At 42.8% G+C, this 16,770-nt stretch overlaps 1 protein-coding gene across 3 annotated transcripts in view; it reads right to left on the bottom strand.

Moving 5' to 3' along the window:
• RNF130 (ring finger protein 130) overlaps positions 1 to 16,770 on the bottom strand; it is a 140,126-nt gene that overhangs the window by 16,083 nt on the left and 107,273 nt on the right. For 2 of the 3 annotated variants that reach the window (XM_043466990.1, XM_043466988.1), the window contains exons 4-5: positions 10,668 to 10,739; positions 8,769 to 8,851 (exon numbers count right to left, since the gene is read on the bottom strand). In XM_043466990.1, coding sequence (XP_043322925.1) covers positions 8,769 to 8,851; positions 10,668 to 10,739 — 155 coding nt within the window. Of the gene's footprint in view, positions 1 to 3,585; positions 3,932 to 8,768; positions 8,852 to 10,667; positions 10,740 to 16,770 lie in introns of those variants that run through there. The other variant, XM_043466989.1, reaches the window with a different exon arrangement.

The following is a 16,770-nucleotide window of genomic DNA, read 5'->3' as shown; positions in this document are numbered from 1 at the left end:
CCATCATATGCTTTTTAAATGTTGTTAATTTGTAATTTATATATTAGCTTATAAGTAGTTACATATACCTTTTCAAAATATATGTTCCTGTTTAAAAAAGTAAGAGATTTAGAAAACTCACTGTTTTAATTGGGATTTGGAAGAAACATTCATGCTTACAGTTTCAACCCAAATAACCAATCATCACTCAGTAACCTTGTACCCATTTTTTGGGGTTAAGAATCAAGATGTGTGTGCATGCTCAGTCACATCTGACTCTGCCCACATCTCCTGCATGACAGGTGGATTCTTTATCCATTTAGTCACCCGAGAAGCCCAAGAATCAAGATATTGGCAACTAAATGGTGGTCCTAGTAGTAAAGGACCTGCCTGCCAGTGCAGGAGACATAAGAGATGCGAGTTTGATCCCTGGGTTGCGAATATCCCCTGGAGGAGGGCTTGGCAACCCACTCCAGTATTCTTGCCTGAAGAATCCCATGGACAGAAGAGCCTGGCGGGCTACAGTCCATAGGGTCGCAAACAGTTAGACACGACTAAAGTGACTTTGTACACACAGTCTGAAACTTACAGATAATGCAATGAATCAGAACCTCATCATCCCTGAAGGTTTTCACTTAAGGGGTGAAAGTCATCAAACCATAGGCAAGACCTAAATTCATTTAGTATACATAACACATTGTCACATCTGTTTACTGTTCCTTGCATCTGAAGTGTACTCTGAAAGGGAGATAAAGGCTTGCCCCAGAATTCCACTGAGAGGGTATTCTCAGAGGTGGGGATTATTTCCCAGCAGCTGTGAACGGTGTTGGCTGTGGCCTAAGGAAGACAAGAACAAGGCCTCTATTCCTTTTTTCAGATACAGACCCCTTTAGGTTTGACATAAATGACAGTTCCTCCTCACTGCAAGTGTACATGCATCTGCCTTTATTTGGCATATGTTTGGCAAATGTCTCTGGGAGGTCTATGGACCAGTGAGGGTTTGGTCAGTGTTGGTAGAGATGGGGGGCTGGGAAGGTGCTCTCAGGCAGTTGGATGCAGTGTGGACAATGAACTTTGGCCAGTTGGCAGGTGACAGAAGAGAGAAGGTTATGTGACCTCTAGTGCAGCTGCTCCGGAGTTGGGGAGCTGACTTGAACCAGTTGTCTGTGGAAATCCTGGTTTAGGCCAGCAGTGCTGGCTTTTACCTTCCCTTCTTACCAGCATTTCTGCTTTCCCCTTTTCTTATTATCTAGCTTTTCTTTTCCATTACCGGTTATTTGGTATGAACAAAATGGTTTAATCCCGTATTTAATTTTTAAAGCTGTTTAAATTGAGTGTTCTCTGTCCCTTTAACCTTAGTTATAAATGGATTTCTCTTATGTCAGGGTCCTTAAGTGTTCCCTTGTAGATTTGCTGATCTAAAAGAAAGTGTTTGGGTCCCTGTGGAGCACTGTAATGAAGGAAAACAAAGACCAACTGTTCTCTAGGGACAAGCTGGGAAAGAAAGCCTCTCTTCCTTCAGTTCAGTTCAGTTCAGTTGCTCAGTCGTGTCTGACTCTTTGCAACCCCATGAATCGCAGCACGCCAGGCCTCCCTGTCCAACACAAACTCCCGGAGTTTACTCAAACTCTTGCCCATTGAGTTGGTGATGCCATCCAGCCATCTCATCCTCTGTTGTCCCCTTCTCCTCCTGCCCCCAATCCCTCCCAGCATCAGGGTCTTTTCCAATGAGTCAACTCTTCGCATGAGGTGGCCAAAGTATTGGAGTTTCAGCTTCAGCATCAGTCCTTCCAATGAACACCCAGGACTTATCTCCTTCAGGATGGACTGATTGGATCTCCTTGCAGTCCAAGGGACTCTCAAGAGTCTTCTCCAATACCACGGTTCAAAAGCATCAAATTTTCGGTGCTCAGCTTTCTTCACAGTCCAACTCTCACATCCATACATGACCACTGGAAAAACCATAGCCTTGACCAGACAGACCTTTGTTAGCAAAGTAATGTCTCTGCTTTTTAATATGCTATCTAGGTTGGTCTTAACTTTCCTTCCAAGGAGTAAGCGTCTTTTAATTTCATGGCTGCAGTCACCACATGCAGTGATTTTGGAGCCCAAAAAAATAAAGTCTGACACTGTTTCCACTGTCTCCCCATCTATTTCCCATGAGGTGATGGGACCAGATGCCAAGATCTTAGTTTTCTGAATGTTGAGCTTTAAGCCAACTTTTTCACTCTCCTCTTTCATCAATAGGCTCTTTAGTTCCTCTTCACTTTCTGCCATAAGGGTGGTATCATCTGCATATCTGAGGTTATTGATATTTCTCCCAGCAATCTGGATTCCAGCTTGTGCTTCTTCCAGCCCAGCATTTCTCATGATGTCCTCTGCATATAAGTTAAATAAGCAGGGTGACAATATACAACCTTGATGTACTCCTTTCCCCTATTTGGAACCAGTCTGTTGTTCCATGTCCAGTTCTAACTGTTGCTTCCTGACCTGCATACAGGTTTCTCAAGAGGCAGGTCAGGTGGTCTGGTATTCCCATCTCCTTCAGAATTTTCCACAGTTTATTGTGATGCACACAGTCAAAGGCTTTGGCATAGTCAATAAAGCAGAAATAGATGTTTTTCTGGAACTCTCTTGCTTTCTCAATGATCCAGAGGATATTGGCTATTTGATCTCTGGTTCCTCTGCCTTTTCTAAAACCAGCTTGAATATCTGGAAGTTCTTGGTTCACGTATTGCTGAAGCCTGTCTCTTCCTTAGCTAATTCAAAATCAGAAAGTTTTTGTTTTTTTTTTTCCATAAAATACGCTTTTCCTTTAGGTGATCTGCCCACCCTATGGCTTTCCCACCCTCAGTCCCCACCCCAGCCAGCAAGCTGCCCCTCCCTCCCTCCCATACTTCTTCCTCCAGCCACACTCTTTCCAGGATTTCAACAGTCTAGCTCTACACCTGGCCCAGAAAACAGTCTAATTCCCACAGCACACCTCTCCCTCTTCACCTGCTGGCCCTTCTGACACAAGCCCGTCACTCTGACTCAGGCCACTGACAGCTGTGGAGAGGAGCTGCCCTGAATGAGCGGCTTCTCTTCTTCATCACCTGCTTTCTTTACCTCTTGCTTCTGTCTCCTCGGGTCCACTGTTTTACCAAACTCCACATGGCCTTCCCTGCTCCTACAATAGCCTGTGCCGCGACAAACAGCTCTTTCTGACGACCAGCTGTCTCATCTGAGCGCTGCGGGGGAGAAGCGCAGAGGGGAAGGCTGCCTGCCGTCTGCCTTGTGAGGCTGTTTGCAGCAGTAACTGAAAAACTCAGAAAAGACCCCAAGGATATGCAAATAAAAGGTATTATTAAACACATAACTAGGCAAAGTAATGTCAATACTTCATACAACTCCTGCGGCACGGTCAGAACACTTCAGCGTGCTGAAGTGAAAACTTCAGGTCTCCACATGCCCGCACCAGAGTGACCTCTTACAGGCTTGCAGATGTATGAAAGGCATCCACAGACACTTCAGAGGGGCACGTGGGGCCAGTAAGACTTGGAAAAGGACCCCTTCCCACACTGTTCTAAAAAGACCCGAATAATAAAAATGCACATAAACACAGAAAAGGGCCCGACATACTTAGGGCTGAGCGGTGTACAGGAACGGAAAGCGGGCGATGTGTTCACGAACGGTGAGACGTGTAAAGGACAAGTGTGTCAGAGCCTCAGAAAAGTCTTTTATTCCTATTAGAAATACTTTGGGATACAGAAATACTGGGGGATATGTGGAAGTATAGAACATAAAAGGGAACAAAACCAGTAACACTGAAACACAATGCCTTCCCACTCTCCTACTTCCCAACACACTGTAAGCTAGAGTGATCAGAACAATGGCTGGGGGTGGGGTGAGGCGTCTACACTGAAGGCGAGTTGTTTTCACAGCTCTGCAGCCTCTTGGTGCCGTGCAAGACCTGGCAAATATAAAAGGATCCAGGATTACTAAAGGTCAGAGACAAGAACTCTTTTCCCCGAACTAGGACTGGCAGTAGGCACTGTTTTAAATAGGCTTTCCCTCTGAGGAGGGGGCATCACAGCAGTGCCTCTGCCAGCCGCCAGGCGACTGACCCACTTTAGCTTCCAAGGTGGCATCTTAGACATACAATGATCCGAGCTGCAGCACTCTACTTCTGAAAAGTGTTTATAACCACTAAAAATTTTGTGGCTGACCTTTAAATAGAAGAGGTGCAGAACAGGGAGCGTTTTCCAGTTTCTAAGTGAGTTGGCTAACATCCAGAGGACGGCTGACTGTAATCAGCTGACACAAGTGGGAGGTCCCAACGCGGTGCTGACTGCCATCTGGCCTCAGCAAATTAACATGACAGAAGGTCAGGAGTGAAGGCCATGCAGCAAGAAGCCGGCAATCCACGAGAGGTTTGCTGTCTGTACAAAGTCTTAGTTCAGTCTTGGGGCAGGTATGTTAAAAGGAAGGACAAACAGATATAAAGGCTCCTGTACTTTCTCCCTGCTTTACTCAGGGGAAGAAGAGACAGTGAGTGCAGATGCTTTTCAGAATCTGGCTGTGAAGGGGAGAAGCTGTAGGGTGGTACAGCTTCGGAGATGGGTTTGAAAGAGAGTTATAAACACTGGATAGGAAATGCTTGAGCATGATGGAATGCTGGTGGGCAGAGACAGAAAGGACAAGAACTGGAGGGAGCAAATAGTCAGTAGAGCCAGGTCTCAAGGATGAGAAGGTGTTGGCACACAGAGGCCCAGGTTGAAAATCACATTAGAACCAAGGAGGCTGTCCTCTGTCCTGACAGGAGGCAAGGCTGCAAGGGTGGGTGTGGAGGCAGGTGTGCGTGAAAGCTTAGGATCAGTAAGCCAGGAGAATTTCAACTAACAGCCATTGTTTTCTGTGAAGACAACGGTGAAGTTATCTGATAAGAGTGAGGAATAAAGGGATGAGTGCAGATGTTTAAGGAGAATAGATACCCCTGGATGTGCTGCTTGAGGAGAAGGGAGAAATGACCAGGGAAAAAGAGGGGCTCTGGGCAGTGCTCCAGGCCCAGCTAGCCTTCCAGGCGCCAGAGCTGACCGGCAACCAGAGCTAAAGGAAGACAGAGCCTAGTCACACATCACGTCAGTTTCAGTGACCCGCAGGCTACAGAGGGAAGGCAGAGTATCTGAGGGAGCGAGCACAGAGCAAGTGGCACACAAGAGTTGTTAACTCAAAGGAACTTGAGAGGGACCCACGGGAAAACAGAGGCTTAAGGAAGACATGGAGTAACGATGAGTATTTGTGCGGAGCCATGCTCTACGTCAGGCATCCTCACCGGGAGGCATCTGTGGCTGTCAACGGCCACGTGTGGGGGGTGTTAGTGGCACCTAGGGAGTGGAGCCAAAGATACTGCTAATGCAGGGGGAGCCCCTCAAACCTGCCCAACAGAGAAATGTCTGGTCCCAAATGTCAACAGTGCCCAGGTGGAAAGACCTTGCTCTAGGTAAAGAACTGTCAACTTGGGTCACACAGAACGTTGCTTGATTGTAAAGTCAGTTTTCACTGCACCTCAGAATCATGCTGTTGTCACCATCTCAGTTAGAGGAAATGTTTTGCTGAGCAGGCTAGCTTCAAAGTAAAAGGGGAAGCATCATCCAGACAAGGATCTAGGAATAAAAGACAACCACGCGAGCAGTGTCCTAATTACAGGTGCAAAAAAACGCTGTGTGTCAAATTCTAATACTCGAAAGCAGACAACAGATACAAAGGTTGAGATCCCCTCCGTTGGTGGTAGGTCAAATTCTAAGAAATTTCTAAGATCAAGCACAGCTCTAGACTTCAACAGATGGCGTGGCCTTGCAGCATCAGAGTCACCCCTGGTACTTAATAAAAACAAACAAGCCTGGAGCTCCCCTCAGGATATATTTCTGAAAGTTCCCCATTGATTCTGACCTTTGGAAGGAAAAAAGAGAACTAGGAATGAAACTCTAGAAAAGCCAATTCTTGAAGGACAGAAAGAATTTGGAACAAATTTCCCAGCACAATCTAGTTTCAGCTGAGGCTCCCCTGAGGAAAACACTGTCACCTTACTAATTACCATTAACAGCTTTGGAAGCCTTCATTCTTAGGTCCCAGACAGTCCTAGGGGCCCCTGGACTAAGAGAGGAAGACAGAGAATCTGCAAAGACTTGACTTCTTCCTGGTTATTCCAGTTTCAAAATAAATCTGTGCAGGTAAGAACAGTTTTTAAAAGCAAGTAAGAGCTGATTATGCTTTATAAAGTATCCTAATACTGTTTCCCCTGATTTGTATAGCTGATCCTTGAACAAATGTGGAGGGGCAGTGGTTAGGGGTGCTGACACCCACTGAAGTTGAAAATCCACATATAACCTTACAATCATCCCTCTGTATTCGTGGGCTTCCCCGCTGGCTCAGATGGTAAAGAATATGTCTGCAATGCAGGAAACCCAGGTTCAATCCCTGGGTTGGGAAGATTCCCTGGAGAAGGGAATGGCTACCCACTCCTGTGAAATCCCAGAGAGAGAGGAGCCTGGCGGGCTCCAGTTCAAGGGGCTGCAGAGGCATACACGACTGAGTGACTAGCACTTCCACTTTCTTTTTTTCTCTATTCATGGTTCTGCACATTCAACCATCAGCTGATCACCTACTACTGCAGTATTCACTACTGAAATAAGTCAACTGGTGCAATTCAAACCTGCGTTGTACAGGGGTCAACTGTGTTTGTATGTGTATTTCCTTTAGCTTCATGTTTTTAGATCTGAAAACTATAATTAGATAATTTAATTTTCTACAGGACAGCTGTTTTACAGAGTTCCCTTAATATGTAAACTAAATGACGTGACTTCCAGAATCCTGGTTTTCCATTTCAATATATGGAATTATTCATATGTTATGATTTAAAGAAACCCAGATCTCTCTGGATTCAAAATATATAACTTTGTGAATAAGTAAACTAACACCAGTAGCCTCATGGAGACAACTACTACTGATTATTTTATTCATTCACGTGTTCCATATTATTAGAAGATAAGAGTTACATGAATGAGTTTTAAATGAGAAGAGGAGAGGCTTTTGATTTTAGGCTTCTCAGTAGGTGACTTCATATTTTTCCAATCAATGCTCAGACTGTATATCTTAATGTTTCATACTCCCGAGCTTGGCATAGCACCATGGTAGAAATCCACACGCTCTTCTGGGGGCACCAGAGTGCAGGCGAACATCCTCCTTTCTGAGGGAGGCATGTGGCCCTGTGTAAAGAGTAGAAATAATGCAGAAGGACATTTTTACACCCGCGCTGCCATTTCTGAGTTGTGTGACCCTGGCCCTGGAAGCTCCACTGCCGACGTCACCACACCTCACTGGACAACGGGGAGACAGCAGATGCAAACTGCACAGAGCAGAGTGCCTGACCTGGGGTAGGCACACAGCACGTACCAGTCCTCCCCACTGCACACAGCCAAGGCTCAACCAAAGGCTTAACCCAAGTCCCAGAGTTCTGCTTGTTGTTCAGTTGCCCACTCATGTCTGACTCTTTGTGACCCCACGCACTGCAGCACGCCAGGCTTCCCTGTCTCTCACCATCGCCCGAGGTCTCCCCAAGTCCACGTTCACTGCATCGGTGATGCCATCCCACCATGCCATCCTCTGATGCTCTTGTCTCCTTCTGCCCTCCATCCTTCCTAGCATCAGGGACTTTTCCAATGAGTCATCTGCGTGCATCAGATGACCAAAATATTGGAGCTTCAGCATTAGCATCAGTCTTTCCAGTGAATATTCAGGATTGATCTCCCTTAAGATTGACTGGTTTGATTTCCTCGCTGCCCAAGGAACTTCCAGGAGTCTTTTCCAGCACCACAGTTCGAAGGCATAAATTCTTTGGCATTCTGCCTTCTTTATGGTCCAGCTTTCACAGCCGTACCTGACCAATGGGAAGACCATAACGTTGCCTAGACGGACTTCTGTCAGCAGAGTAACGTCCCTGCTTTTCAACACATTGTCTAGGTTTGTCATTGCTTTCCTGCCAAGAAGCAATAGTCTTCTTATTTCATGGCTGCAGTCACCATCTGCAGTGATTTTGGAGCCCAAGAAGAGGAAATCTGTCACTACTTCCATCTTTTCCCTTTCTATTTGCCATATGGTAATGGGGCCGGATGCTATGATCTTAATTTTTTTAATATTTAGTCTTAAGCTGGCTCGCTCACTTTCCTCCTTAATCGTCATCAAGAGGTTCTTTAGTTCCTCTTCACTTTCTGCCATGCGGCCTAGTGGTAAAGAAGCCAGCTGCCAATTCAGAGTTCTGGTACCCAGTGCCAAGTGGACACTGCTGAGGCTTTATTGGAGGACCTAGTGATGTATCCTTGATCTAAGAAGGAGGGGATCAGTGGCTAGATCTGAAACCCACAGAAATCACAGAAATAAAAATTCTTGACCTTACTGTTTTTAGGCTACTGATGCACCCTATTTTTCTCTTAACTAGAGAAGGTTTGCAATCAGGTCCCGCTGAAGTCTGCAGTAGAGCTGCCAGGGCCACATGACTCAGAAATGGTAGGGCCAGTAGGAAGTTGTCCTTCTGTATTATTTCTGTTTACCACCATGTTCAGTGGGCAGCCAGGCCTCTTCCTACCAGAAAAGTTGTGGGTAAGAATGGCTCTCAAAAGCAAATGGATACCCACTCCAAAAGGGAGATACACAAATCACATTAGTACCATTCTATTTTAAACAAAGAAAGCCGACATACTTGCAGGGCAGAATTAGTACCATTCTATTTTAAACAAAGAAAGCCGACATACTTGCAGGGCAGAATCCGGACAACATCATTCTGTTTATAGCTTTCTATGCAGACTGCACAATGATCGAAGTCTGGGTCTGTTTCCTGAAAGGCAAGCAGGGGAACAAAAGTTACATGCTACTCCTAAAAGTACCTAAATGGAGGAGATACAATCCAGCTAAAATTTCTCCTGTGGCAACTATGGTAAATAGGTAATTATAGAATGAAAAGTTATAAAAAACGTAGTATGCTTCCAACTGCTTAACTGTGTCAACCCAAGTTGTATCCAGGCCAATCTACTTTTGTTTTTAAAACTACAGTGTAACAATTAATACTAATTCTGTTTGTGAAATAGCTTAGAAATCAGAATAATAACATTTTTCAAGATTCAAATCAGCCATCACCTTGGACCACCTCCTCCCCACTACTGCTGCGTCAGCATTCTGAGTGTGCTGTCCTCACCAGGACACTCATCTGACCACAAAGTTAAGTACAGGCAGGAAAGATGGTGAGCCACCACCAGACCCGCCCCAAGGATAGGAGATCTGGGACAGAGAACAGCCACGGATCTGACTCTATACGAGGTCTTTATGAAGGTTCAGGAAGAGTCTGCCAGGTGTTTGGTCAACAAGGGTAACTAATCGCTGCCTCCTCTGGACTGGGGAAGGGTTCCCCTGACCTGTCATTAAACAGAGCACTACCAGGAAAGGCAACACTATTTGCTGCGTCGCTGCCCCTTGGACTGAAACTCAGCAGGACAGGTCTAGGAGATACAAACTAAGAAAAAGTGTTGACTTCAGTAAGGAAAGATGGTTAGCACGGGGGACAAAGTAGGATGGATAAGTTAAACGAGCTCCAGGGAAGTTCAAATTAATGTGGCAGCTGAAGGCTATCAGATCAAAAAAGCATTTATATGGGTGATCACTCCTGTGGCATGAAGTACAGTTGTTGAGATGCTGCATATATTTTCTGCAAGTATTTCTAGTTCTTTGTTTATTTAGTGTACCATGAAGTTCACTGAAAATATTTCTACCTTTCCAAGCTGTAACAAGGGAAAATAGATGTAGGGTGTCAAGGAAGTGGGAATAAAAATGAGTAAAGTAAAGAAAGTGGTAATTATCCGTAATTATCCTTCCAGAGTTCTTCGATAAAAAATTAGAGTTGGTCTTTAGCAGAAGACAGGTTTGTTTTTTATGCCTTCAGAGACACAGTTTTTTAATTCTAGATAGCCTTGAATATATTGAATATAGGGTCTCACATTAAGTTGCTATTTTTGTCCACAGAAAGCAGAAGCAGGACTCCACCAAGTTTCGCAATCTGACTGAAAAACTGGGGTTAGCAATTTCAGCCACAGATAGCTTCTATCACTGCCTCTCCGATTTATTCCCCGTAAGCTACCAGGCCCAACTCTAACAAACAGTGCCCTTCCTTCAAACTGCTCAGCCAACTGGCCAGGGAGCACCATGTTAACCGCCACGCCCTGAATGTGGGTCTCCAGTCCCCACTAATGTGAAGAATCAAAACAACGAAGAGAGACGCAAAGTCTTAGAAAGCATGGGAAGAGAACGCACATTCCTGGCTCTGTACAGAAGAACCCCAAAGTATGCTAGGTTTCAGCAGAAGAAAACTGTTAGGGAAACAGCTAGGGACATTATAAGGAGTCCAGTGAAGCTAATGATGACAAGAGCATTAAAAGTCCAGGAAAATTAGAGAACTGTATGGGGGATCTCCAGATAACAGGCATACTAAGAATAAGATTTCCAAGAGAAGTTAGTTTACAGTAAAGCATCAGATGGTATGCTTGAAGTAAAAGGAAAGCCTAATGGAGGAGACACAAATGTTCAGTATGCACTGTCACCTACCAAACGAAAAGCAAAATACTTTACTGTTTTACAGTGCTAAAGTGATTTCATTACTATACCTTATCACCCTTTTTCACTGTTCTGGTTGTCAATTTGCTGATGGCTTTCTTGGCTGCATCTCCAAGACGACGCTATGAAAATAGCAAAGAAAAACAGATATTAGGTGCAAAATCTCTGTTTTTTTTTATTTCAGCAAACTTTAATAAAATTTTTACTGAATTTTAATAGATATACACATTATATTAATTTCAGGTATACAACATAATGATCCAATACGTGTATATGTTTTGAAATGACCACAGTAACTCAATATCCATCACCAGACAGACCTTTTTCCTTCTTGTGATAACTTTTAAGATATGCTCTAGATGATATTCTTTATTTTAAAATAAATATATAAAGTCCTATTATCCTACATTACTTTCCAAGTCATATCACATGAAAGGATTCCAAGAAAACAATTAAAAAGTTAGAAAAACTGGCAGCTTCCCCACAGATTTACCATTCTGGTAAATAAGTGTATATAGCAAAACAAAAACAAAAACAAAAACAAACCCAGGTGTCATAATCACCAATGCATTTTGTATCTAACAAACATTTGAAACGTTACATTATCAGTATCTAGTTCTTATACACATCAGCGCTACCGACCACTGTTCCAACAGCTTTCTTATTCTGCTCCAAGGGTGACGCACTCTCAGACATACAAGCTCTGTCTCTGTGAAAGGGTATCTCCAAAACGCCTCAAAACTGCTTATCGATCTCAGTGCGTGGGGGGAGGGATGCGGTCATGAGCTCTGCTTCTGACTGCCACTGCTACGCTCCATGATCTTAGTTAGGAAGGGACATTCACCTTTCTGAGCTTCAGTTTTTCTCATTTATTTAAGAGAGTTAAATCAGACAAATCTCTAGGGCTTGGAAAAGAGTAGGAAGGAGTTAGATAAGGAAAGCATTGGGACAGGAAGGGGGATTCTGGACCAAGGACTACTCCAGTAAAGACAAATAGGTAAGAGGCACCAGGTATGTGAGAGAAATTACAGATTGATATAACTGTAACTATGGTGAGCATGTATTTTATTACTCAAATTAGAATATTCTGAGAGTGAGAGGACCCTGGGATAATGGGTGCAAACCAAGACTGCAGGCGCACTGGGACAGACAGTCACCTTGCAGATCACCAGATCCTAAACTGTGATGGGAGGCAGATGATGGGGCTGTAGTAGTAGGATAGAGGCTAAAACAAGGGAGACCTTGGATTTTATCCTGACAATAAAACAAAAACTACAGAAAATTTTAAGAGGAACTTCAAAGTACATGAAAGAAAAAGGAATTTAATGAACCTTTAAAGTACTCATCACTGAATTTCAATTATCAATATTTCTCTGTATTTTTCATCTATTCCCCTCTCATTATTGTCCTAGAGTATTTCAAAGGCACATCACAAGCACGGTATGCTTTCACCCATAAACTCATACCAAGTGAACTATGTCTAACAGACATGGGCTTTTGTTTGGTGCTACTGTCTTACCTAACAATATCAACAATAATTAATCAGCATAATCTAACACTCAAACTATTTCCTCAAGTGTCTCTAGAATGTCTTACTACAGTTGGCTTGCCTGAATCAGGATACAGTCTAAACATGGCGTTTGGTTGCTATGTCTCTCAAGTCTCCTTTAATCTACGAGTCCCCTCAATCATATACATGCATTCATACGTATACATGCCTACATACACATATTTCAAAAACAGCCTTATGGAGATATAACTGACTTAAATTGTATAAAGTGTACAATTTGATGTTTTAACTTGACCCATGAAAGCTTTACAATAGTCAACAGAGTCTATCATCCTTCCCAAATTTCCTTGTGTCTCTTCCTAATTCCTTCTTCTGCCATCCTTTCTTTTTTTTTTGTTTGTTTGTTTTCTTTTTTGCCATCCTTTCACTTCATCCCCTATGACTTACTTTCTGCTGCTGCTGCTAAGTCGCTTCAGTCGTGTCCGACTCTGCGAGACCCCATAGACCACAGCCCACCAGGCTCCCCAGTCCCTGGGATTCTCCAGGCAAGAATATTGGAGTGGGTTGCCATTTCCTTCTCCAATGCATGAAAATGAAAAGTGAAAGTGAAGTTGCTCAGTTGTGTCTGACTCCTAGCAACCCCATGGACTGCAGCCTACCAGGCGCCTTTGTCCATGGGATTTTTCCAGGCAAGAGTACTGGAGTGTGTTGCCATTGCTACTATGGTTTATATTTTTGAGAGTTTTATATAAATGGAATGACAGTATATACTATTTTCTGTATGCTTTCTCTCAGCATAATTATCTTGAGATTAACCCATGCTGCTGCATGCATCAATAGTTCACTTGTTTCTTATGCTATGTAGTATCCCATTATACCACAACTTATTTACCCTTTTCCCTGTTGATGAGGCATTTGTATTATTTTTCAGTTTTGGTGGTAATGAATAAAGTGAAAAACAAACAATATACTTTACATTTCAAACAGGACACAGGTCTCTGTAAGGATCTGTGCTTCCTTTCTGCTGGGTCAAACAGCTATGAAGCAGGGAAGACTGGCTAATATGGCAGTCATGTCTGACTTTTTAAAAATTATTTTCTTTTTATTTATTTATTTTTTATTAGTTGGAGGCTAATCACTTCACAACATTTCAGTGGGTTTTGTCATACATTGATATGAATCAGCCATAGATTTACACGTATTCCCCATCCCGATCCCCCCTCCCACCTCCCTCTCCACCCGATTCCTCTGGGTCTTCCCAGTGCACCAGGCCCGAGCACTTGTCTCATGCACCCCACCTGGGCTGGTGATCTGTTTCACCATAGATAGTATACATGCTGTTCTTTTGAAACATCCCACCCTCACCTTCTCCCAGAGTTCAAAAGTCTGTTCTGTACTTCTGTGTCTCTTTTTCTGTTTTGCATATAGGGTTATCGTTACCATCTTTCTAAATTCCATATATATGTGTTAGTATGCTGTAATGTTCTTTATCTTTCTGGCTTCCTTCACTCTGTATAATGGGCTCCAGTTTCATCCATCTCATTAGGACTGATTCAAAATTATTTTCTTATTGAAGGATAATTGCTTTACAGAACTTTGTTGTTTTCTGTCAAACCTCAACATGAATCAGTCATAGGTATACATATATCCCCTCCCTTTTGAACCTCTCTCCCTATCCCACCCCTCTAGGTTGATACAGAGCCTGTTTTGAGTTTCCTGAGCCATATAGCAAATTCCTGTTGGCTACCTATTTTACATATAGTAAAGTAAGTTTCTGACTCAATGGACATGGGTTTGGGTGGACCCCGGGAGTTGGCGTGGACTGGGAGGCCTGGCGTGCTGCAGTTCATGGGGTCGCAAAGAGTTGGATATGACTGAGAGACTGAACTGAACTCAAAGTTAAGTTTCCATGTTACTCTTTCCATACATCTCACCCTCTCTTCCCCTCTCCCTCTGTCCGTAAGTCTATTCTCTATGTCTGCTTCTCCATTGTTGCCCTGTAAATATCTTTAGTACCACTTTCTAGATTCCGTATATATGCGTTAGAATAAGGTATTAATCTTTCTCTGACTCACTTCCCTCTGTATAATAGGTTCTAGGTTCATCCACCTCATTAGAACTGACTCAAAGGTGTTCCTTTTTACGGCTGAGTAATCCATTGTGTATACGTACCACAATTTCTTTATCCATTTATCTGTCCATGGACATCTAGGTTGCTTCCATGTTCGAGCTATTGTAAATAGTGCTTCAAGGAACAATGGGATACATGTGTCTCTTTCAATTTTGGTTTCCTTAGGGTATATGCCTAGGAGTAGGATTGCTGGGTCATATGGTGGTTTTATTCCTAGTTTTTTAAGGAATCTCCATACCATCTACCATAGTGGCTGTATCAATTTACATTCCCACCAACAGTGCAAGAGCGTTCCCTTTTCTCCACACCCTCTCTAGCATTTATTGTTTGCGAACTTTTTGATGATGGCCATTCTGACTGGTGTGAGGTGATATCTCACTGTAGTTTTGATTTGCATTTCTCTAATAATGAGCTATGTTGAGCATCTTTTCATGTGTTTGTTAGCTATCTGTATGTCTTTTTTGGAGAAATGTCTGTTTAGGTCTTTTTCCCACTTTTTGATTGGGCTGTTTGTTTTCCTGGTATTGAGTTGTATGAGCTGTTTGTGTATTTTGGAAATGAATCCTTTGTCTGTTGTTTCATTTGCTATTATTTTCTCCCATTCTGAGGGTTGTCTTTTCTCCTTGCTTACAGTTTCCTTTGCTGTGCAAAAGCTGTTAATTTTAATCAGGTCCCACTTGTTTACTTTTATTTTCATTTCCGTCACAGAGGATCCTGCTTTGAATTATGTCATCAAGTGTTCTAGGTTTTCCTCTAAGAGTTTTATAGTTTCTGGCCTTACATTTAGGTCTTTAATCCATTTTGAGTTTATCTTTGTGTATGGTGTTAGGAAGTGTTCTAATTTCATTCTCTCACATGGAACTGTCCAGTTTTCCCAGCACCATTTATTGAAGGGGATGTCTTTGGCCCCTTGTATATTCTTGCCTCCTTTGTCAAAAATAAGGTACCCATAGGTGTATGGGTTTGTTTCTGGGCTTTCTATCCTGCTCCATTGGTCTATATATACTCTGTTTTTGTGCCAGTACCATAGTATCTTCATGACTGTAGCTTTGTGGTATAATCTGAAGTCAGGAAGGTTGAGTCCTTCAGCTTCACTCTTTTTTCTTAAGACTGCTTTGGCTATTCAAGGTCTTTTGTGTTTACATGTAAATTGTGAACGCTTTTGTTCTAGATCTGTGGAAAATGTCACTGGTAACTTCATAGAGATTGCACCGACTCTGTAGATGCGTTTGGCAGAAGAGTCATTTTCACAGTACTGAGTCTTTCTACAGGAACATGGAATATTTCTCCATCTGTTTATGTCATCTTTGATTTCTTTCATCAGTGTCTTATAATTTTCTGCTTACAGTTCTTTTTGTCTCCTTAGGTAAGTTTATCCCTAGATATTTAACTCCTTTTCTTGCAATGGTGAATGGGATTAATTCCTTAATTTCTCTGATTTTTCATTGTTAATATATAGAAACGCAAGGGATTTCTGCATATTGATTTTGTGTCCTGCAACACTGCTAAACTCACTGATTAGCTCTAGTAACTTTCTGATATTCTCTTTAGGCTTCTCTATGTATAGTATCATGTCATCTGCAAACAGTGAGAGCTTGACTTCTTCTTTTCTGAACTGGATTCCTTTTATTTCTTTTTCTTCTCTGAGTGCTGTAGCTAGGACTTCCAGAACTATGCTGAATAACAGTAGTGAAAGTGGACACCCTTGTCTTGTTCCTGATCTTAGGGGGAATGCTTTCAGTTTTTCACCATTGAAAATAATGCTTGCTGTAGGCTTATCACATATGGCCTTTGCTATGTTGAGGTAGATTCCTTCTATGCCCATTTTTTTGAAGAGTTTTAAACAACAGAATGGGAAAGACTAGAGATCTCGTCAATTAGAGATACCAAGAGGACATTTCATGCAAAGATGGGCACAATAAGGGCACAAATGGTATGGACCTAACAGAAGCGGAAGATATTAAGAAGAGGTGGCAAGAATACACAGAAGAACTGTACAAAAAAGATCTTCATGACCCAGATAATCATGCTGGTCACTCACCTAGAGCCAGAAATCTTGGAATGTGAAGTCATGTGGGCCTTAGGAAGCATCACTATGAACAAAGCTAGTGGAGGTGATGGAATTCCAGTTGAGCTATTTCAAATCCTAAAAGATGATGCTGTGAAAGTGCTGCACTCAATATGCCAGCAAATTTGGAAAACTCAGCAGTGGCCACGGGACTGGAAAAGGTCAGTTTTCATTCCAGTCCCAAAGAAAGGCAATGCCAAAGAATGCTCAAACTAGCACACAACTGCACTCATTTCACATGCTAGGAAAGTGATGCTCAAAATTCTCCAAGCCAGGCTTTAGCAATATGTGAACTGTGACCTTCCAGATGTTCAAGCTGGATTTAAGAAGGCACAGGAGCCAGGGGTGAAATTGCCAACATCCGTTGGATCATCGAAATAGCAAGAGAGTTCCAGAAAAACATGTATTTCTGTTTTATTGACTATGCCAAAGCCTTTGACTGTG

The sequence above is a fragment of the Cervus canadensis genome, chromosome 4 (assembly GCF_019320065.1).
Source record: "Cervus canadensis isolate Bull #8, Minnesota chromosome 4, ASM1932006v1, whole genome shotgun sequence".
Lineage (NCBI taxonomy): Eukaryota > Metazoa > Chordata > Mammalia > Artiodactyla > Cervidae > Cervus > Cervus canadensis.
This window is presented reverse-complemented; position numbering and strand designations above follow the sequence as displayed.